Below are 6,715 nucleotides of genomic sequence, written 5' to 3'. Positions count from 1 at the left end.
GAAGCCAAGGGCAGGCTAGTCCCTGGTCCAATGCAGGCCGAATGTGGGGTACATCCGGACGCAATGAGGGGTGCGGTCTGGCTCAAAGCGGGCTGCATGTTCGATGCATCCTGGCCTAAAGTGGGACACATGTTGGAAGCATGTGTATTGCCCAGATAGGACCCACACCAACACCCTTTGCGTTTCCAGTATGGGTCATATATGGGTTGCCCAGATCGGCCCCATCCGTGCTCAATGTGGGGTGTACCCTGGTCGAATGCTGGCCGCATGTGGGGTGCATCCGGACCCAATATGGGATGCGCACTGGCTCAAAGCGGGCTGCATTTTGGCCCAGAGTAGGCCACATGTAGGGAGCATGTTTATTGCCCAGATAGGACCCACACCAATACCATTTGAGCTTCCAGTATGGGTCATATATGGGTTACCCAGATCAGCCCCATATGTGAGCTCGATCTGGGGCACATCAGTCTGAGCGTGCTGGCTGGGTAGCTGTGCTGTATGTGGGTAACATATGTGACCCTCCACCACGGAATGAGTCACATGTCACCTTTGCATGGTTTTCATATTTTTACATTTTCCTAAAGAGTTTTTTATGCTCTATCCAGTGGTGAAAACCGTTTTAGAAAAGAGCGAAAACTGTTTGAGTTATAAGCCTGTGACTAAGGTGACCCTCACACTGTTACCAGACACTCCCCTTACATTAAAGGTCATCCACATTGAAAAATGAAACTTTGCACAAAACATCTACATACTAAGTGAAGTCGCATGCCGAAAATCTTTTTTCCGAAAAATGCTTCTTTTTTTTTATATTGAATAAAATCTACTTCGGATAACCTTTTGCACCTGTGAAAACCGCGCCCACGTGATCATTAGCCTCGTGACGTCAGAATATGTAGTCAACAATGGCGGCGCATATCTCGGATAGTGTTAGTTCTGAACCAAAACGAAGAAAAACTTCCAATGGCCTATATTGTGCGGTTGGGCGATGCACAAATAAACAAGCCGATGGCTACACCTTGCACCGCTTCCCGGAAAAAAACCCCAGTCAGTCAGTTCGTGCAAGAGAAAAGAGTAAACTTTGGCCCAAAGTATCTTAGTATGGGACACCGACTTCGTCGTCTGCGATTTGCCATGAACATTTCGAAGGTGACTGCTACCCTCCACGTGAGGCATTGGTGAGAAGTTTCGGAATTAAAACAATAAGGACTCTAAAGCCTGGTTCAGTCCCAACCATCCATCGGGGATGTCGCACGCGAAACACACAGATGAAGCGCGGTGCGTGTTTTCACATAAATATCGGTCAGTGTCAGCTTGACCCGTCCAGCTATCGCCCTGTGTTTGGGTTTGTAAACAACACGGCTGGCAGTGCCCACTGGTACGGTCAGTGTCAGCTTGACCCGTCCCGCTACCGAGCTGTGTTTGTGTTCTATTTGTCGCATTATTATTATATTTTTTTAATTTATTTATTTTGTTGGTAAATCACTAATTCTTTTTAGTATTTTCGTTTTAAATAAATACATTCAGGTGTGCATTATTTGGCCAAGTGTGTGTGTGCTCGAATAATGTCAAATTTGTGACATACTATGATCAATACTTGAATGCTTAATGTGTGTGTACTTTGAGCAAGTCTTTACAAGAACTGACTTTCAGTGGTAAATTAACTGTTAGCTACACATAGCTTTGTGGACTAATGATTGTGCTTTTCGTTATCTGAGAGGATGGGTGAATGTGCCTGTGAATGTTTATGTGTTGGTTATTGTTTACTTGACAAGATGGAAAGTAAATTTAACTTGGAGAAAAGAGTAAGTTGTTGAGTTTATTGGAAAAGTAAGTTGTGTACCGTAGAATTTGTTGTTATGTTGACAAAACAGTTTAAAAAAGAGCAGACCTGACTCTGCAAGTGATAACTTATAACTACTTGTTTCAATGACTTTGAGGTATGAGTGAGGTGAGACACCACCACACAATCCACATGTGAAATATATCTGACCGCTTTCGCTATCTCATGGTGACACAAAAACAAAGGTGGATGTGACAATGGCAGTATTAACTTGTTTTTATTAGTTAAATTCGTATACACATTTGAAAATCATAAAAAGCTGTGAACACTCCCCACCCACCCCCATGCTCCTTGCACACAAAAATATACCAACTACACTATGCATGTTACAAACTACATGATTTTACTGTTGCACTTCTGTATCTTAAATATAAATATATAAACACACTTTTTCAAATCAATGTGTGGCACAAGCTGAACCAACTACAAACACACATCAAAATAGTTTTCTCGTCAATGTAATAATAATATTTATTTTCTCGTCAATGTAATGATAATATTTAATGTCTCGACATGTATTTCTCTCTCTCTCGACTGTACACAGAGATAAGAACAGCCTCGCTTTCACCTAGATCCTGCCTAAAAACAATGTTCAGACCTCATGTTCAGACTCGGCGTAATGATTCCGAAAGGACTACTTTTTCGCGGTCAAGTTCAGTCGTCCGCATACTCGAAAGTGAAAAAAAGATTAAACGTTTTGCTACAGTATCGGAGGATGAACTGTCGAAGAAGAAAAAGAATCTCGTGCCAACCACTTCGCAGAAGACCATCCGAGTTGTCCAGAAGAAGTTCTGAAACACGTCACGTTCCAAATCAAAAGACGACATGCTATTCTCTTACGTCACTATTCTTGGTTTACGGTACCATTCGGCGGCTTTGCTACGAGTATGCCATAGTCTTGGTTGGCCGAGACCTTGAGGTGGAATGCGAGTGATTAGGTTTGTTGATTTTGCTCGGAGAAGTGGTCCGTGTTCAAGCAAGTTTCTTTCTTCTTTGAAAACAAAAACCCTAAGACCAGTGAATGTCGAGATATATATGTTAATTGGATCTGTGATCCAAACATGCCTTTTGGTCAATCTCGATGGCAGTTTATTCCACTCGCCCTACGGGCTTGTGGAATAAACTTCCATCTCGATTGACCAAAAGCCATGTTTGGATCACAGATCCAATTAACGTATAATCACAATGACAATGTATTATCAATAAAATTGGAACACATAAGGATGCAAAAAATAATGGGCTGATGCTGTCATATAATGTAATATTACTCTGGGTCCCTATAACCCACGTACTGCCCATCTGCACTAGGAAACTGTTCTCTAATTCTTGCAACCGCACAAGCTGGTAAGGTGACCCTGATGTCTCTCCCCAGCCATTTCCAGACCCACCGCACAAGCATGCGGTAAGCTACATACCGATACCGCCTGGAAAGAAAAACAAGCATACAGTATTAATGACAGTATCAATCAATCAATATGAGGCTTATATCGCGCGTATTCCGTGGGTACAGTTCTAAGCGCAGGGATTTTGTAAAAAAAATTTTATGCAATTTATATCGCGCACATATTCAAGGCGCAGGGATTTATTTATGCCGTGTGAGATGGAATTTTTTTACACAATACATCACGCATTCACAACGGCCAGCAGATTGCAGACATTTTGGCGCATATCCTACTTTTCACGGCCTATTATTCCAAGTCACACGGGTATTTTGGTAGACATTTTTATCTATGCCTATACAATTTTGCCAGGAAAGACCCTTTTGTCAATCGTGGGATCTTTAACGTGCACACCCCAATGTAGTGTACACAAAGGGACCTCGGTTTTTCATCTCATCCGAAAGACATATAACGTGCGCCACACACAAGACCCTTTTGTCAATAGTGGGATCTTTAACGTGCACACCCCAATGTAGTGTACACGAAGGGACCTCGGTGTTTCGTCTCATCCGAAAGACTAGCACCCACCACCTAGGTTAGGAAAGGGGGGAGAAAATTGCTAAGGCCAAAAAAAAAATTGTCTGTTTAGGGTAACATGACCAAAAAAAGTAGGGTCGGTAGGTAGGTAAATTTTTTTTGTTTTTTTGTTTTTTTGTTTTTTGTAAATGCTATGTTGGCTGAACATTCACTTCTTATATTTGATGAACACATGTTTCAAAACTAACGTATAAATAAAACAGAGAGAAAGGGAGAGAAAGAAACGCCAAATGTCTCTTTTAAGCATTTTTACCTCTTTTTTTTTTTTTTTTTTTTTGAAATCAAAAAAAAGTTTTTGGGTCGGCGCCAAATCGATAGGGTCGGTCGGGTTACCCTAAACAGACAATTTTTTTTTTTTGGCCTAACGCCTTGACCCAGGGTCGAACTCGCAACCTCTCGCTTCCGAGCGCAAGTGCGTTACCACTCGGCCACCCAGTCCACAGTACACAAAGTGTACAATCAGGATACTTGAAAACATTCCCCATATTGCTTTGCTCAGAATTAGCACATGCGAATAAATGAATTGTCTTGAAATAAAAATGAATATCTGACAATTAAATTTCATTTTTTTAATTTTATTATTTGTTTTTGCACATCTATGACATAAACCTATTTATAGTATCATGATTACAATTCTAAAAAAAAAATAACTTACTCATTAGCATCCTGTATAGCCCTCCCATACTGCTGGTTGTACCAGTGATAGCATGTCTCCAAGACATAGTGGTCCAAGCACACTGATCTGAAGCCAGGGTGGTCAGTGATGCAGCCCACCCCTGTGCTTACTGTCAGTGATTCCATTTCTGGAATTTCTTGACAACAGCGGCATTCTCGGATTGAGCCCATGCCTGCACAGTTTGCGCACTGACACCTGCACACACAAAATTTGATACAAGTTTAGTTCAAATTCTCTGCAGTCTACAAACTCACACAAAAAAAAATTGATCTACTAAGGCAGTAAAACAACTGAAATGGACAAATTCACAACCAATGGTAGTGACCATTATGTCTAGACAAAACCATAATAAATTGTTATTCCATTGGAAAATTGGTATATCCATACGTGTACTGATTTGGCTAGTTTTAGTTTTGGGGACTGCTAGTGCTACTAGCAATGATTGAGTGGGCATACTGACTACTCAGTAGGATGATGTTTTGACTAAAATTATTATCAGGAATGCGCATCACTTTCTGGCATGCATGAATTGCATCAAGGGTAAAAGAAGACATCGCACAAACTTTACAAATTACTGACTGCAAAACAAGCTCTACCAGAATCGATTCTATAATAGGAATATATACGAGGAAGAGTCTCACAATCACTGAATCAGTGGTAGTTTCTTACCAGTTGGTGGACATCAAACGATCGAGAGACTCGCTAAAATCGTCTCTGTCGGGTGTTTCCTCAACCTCAGCATCGGACAGCTCAGGTTCAAAACTGGTATGGTTGAAGATCGTGTTCATTCAAAACCTCAAAATCACTACCGTAGCACGATAGTTCCAGTGAAGAAACGCTGCTTGTTTCACTGTTGTCATGGTCTGCCATTGCCAATACAGCTGCTGACGTCACTGCGAGGGGAGATCAGCTATGGCTGCGTTTTAGATTCTTACTTCCCTTACCCTTAATTGCAGGTATGAAAACCCACTTTCATTGATCGATATCTATTAAACCAAAGGACTTTGCTTGCCAATATTTTGCATCTGGTACTATTTAGTAATGTTCTCTCAGCAGAATTTTTTTGACCGAGCAATGTGGTTGACCTTTAAGCCTAGCGCAGAACCGCGCGAGGTGACATTTCGTGGTGGAGGGTCACATATGGGGTGCATGTGGGCGGCATGTCTCCACTCCATTCGTTGTTACCCCAGATGACATGTGCAAAATAACATGGGGCCGATATGGGGTTCACATGCGGTGCTGGTAGGGGTGTGTGTGTGTGTATGTGTGTGTGTGTATGTGTGTGTGTGTGTGTGTGTGTGTGTGTGTGTGTGTGTGTGTGTGTGTGTGTGTGTGTGTGTGTGGGCCTGCGTGCCTGCCCTGTTGTTTTTCTATTTTGGCACCGCTGTGTAAGCAGATAAAAAACAAAACAAAGCCACTTAATTTTTGTCCTCTGAACGCGAACAAGTCAAGTTCGGTCATAACTTCTATAACGTTTTAATCTGTATTTCATCAGCGCATCGTTACTTCCTGCGGAAACCTTATTTTAGTGTATGCGTGTATGCATAAATAGATGTGTATTCGTGTGTGCGCGTGCGTGTGACGGCTTTTTGATAGATTATACAGATATGAAAACTATAGACCTGATTTTGCAACGATTTCGTTGTCCCTTATACAAGCATGAGTACGGGAGCTTGCGGCTACATAATAGAAAAGCGAACGATATGGCTCACATTTAACGTGGCCTGTGTGATGTCTTAAGGCGTTTTGTACTGGTTAAGAACACTCGACCATTGCAAAATGGCGTCAATGATTAAAATAACATTTTTTGAATTGTGAAACTCCAAGCAAATCTATCTTAAACTACAGATAAAACCATTCACTAGGGAAAAAGGGGCGCGCAATGTAAAGATGAGAAATACGTCAAGGATTTTAACTGAGCAACATTTTTCCAGGAGTTTTGAAACATTACGCGTATTATATACTTGTTTGTCTGTTGTTGTTGTTGTTTTTTCATACAAAAGCAGCATCGGGCAGAGAGAAACAAGTCGCGCAATTGCAAAGCGATATCAAAACAATCGGTTAATTTGTCGGCCTAAAAATATCAAAACAAAATCAGTAAGCCTTCCCCCGAGTCCTGGCTGACGGAAATCCGTTGACCGAGATAGGTCAACCATTTTGGTCTTATACCAGCAGTAAACCTAAGTTTTTGTGTTTATTTTTTCTTCTTAAATAAACATATTT

The 6,715-nt window shown here is 41.4% G+C and overlaps 1 protein-coding gene across 1 annotated transcript; it reads right to left on the bottom strand.

The window, feature by feature from the left end:
- Positions 1 to 3,023: 3,023 nt before the first annotated feature.
- Positions 3,024 to 5,580, bottom strand: LOC138982626 (P2X purinoceptor 7-like). Its single transcript, XM_070355957.1, has 3 exons — positions 5,162 to 5,580; positions 4,472 to 4,687; positions 3,024 to 3,264 (listed from the first exon to the last, which is right to left on the bottom strand). Exons 1-3 carry the CDS (start codon positions 5,278 to 5,280, stop codon positions 3,105 to 3,107), a joined length of 495 nt encoding a protein of 164 aa, XP_070212058.1. The 5' UTR covers positions 5,281 to 5,580; the 3' UTR covers positions 3,024 to 3,104.
- Positions 5,581 to 6,715: the final 1,135 nt, after the last annotated feature.

The sequence above is a fragment of the Littorina saxatilis genome, linkage group LG12 (assembly GCF_037325665.1).
Source record: "Littorina saxatilis isolate snail1 linkage group LG12, US_GU_Lsax_2.0, whole genome shotgun sequence".
Lineage (NCBI taxonomy): Eukaryota > Metazoa > Mollusca > Gastropoda > Littorinimorpha > Littorinidae > Littorina > Littorina saxatilis.
This window is presented reverse-complemented; position numbering and strand designations above follow the sequence as displayed.

Bases quoted from the DNA above. Each gene is read 5' to 3' on its own strand.
- LOC138982626 (XM_070355957.1), bottom strand. From the start codon at position 5,280: ATGAACACGATCTTCAACCATACCAGTTTTGAACCTGAGCTGTCCGAT. The intron at 4,688-5,161 runs GTAAGAAACTAC...TTGTGTGTGCAG, and splicing joins CGTTTGATGTCCACCAACTG to GTGTCAGTGCGCAAACTGTG. The intron at 3,265-4,471 runs GTAAGTTATTTT...TTTTCTTTCCAG, and splicing joins GCTATACAGGATGCTAATGA to GCGGTATCGGTATGTAGCTT.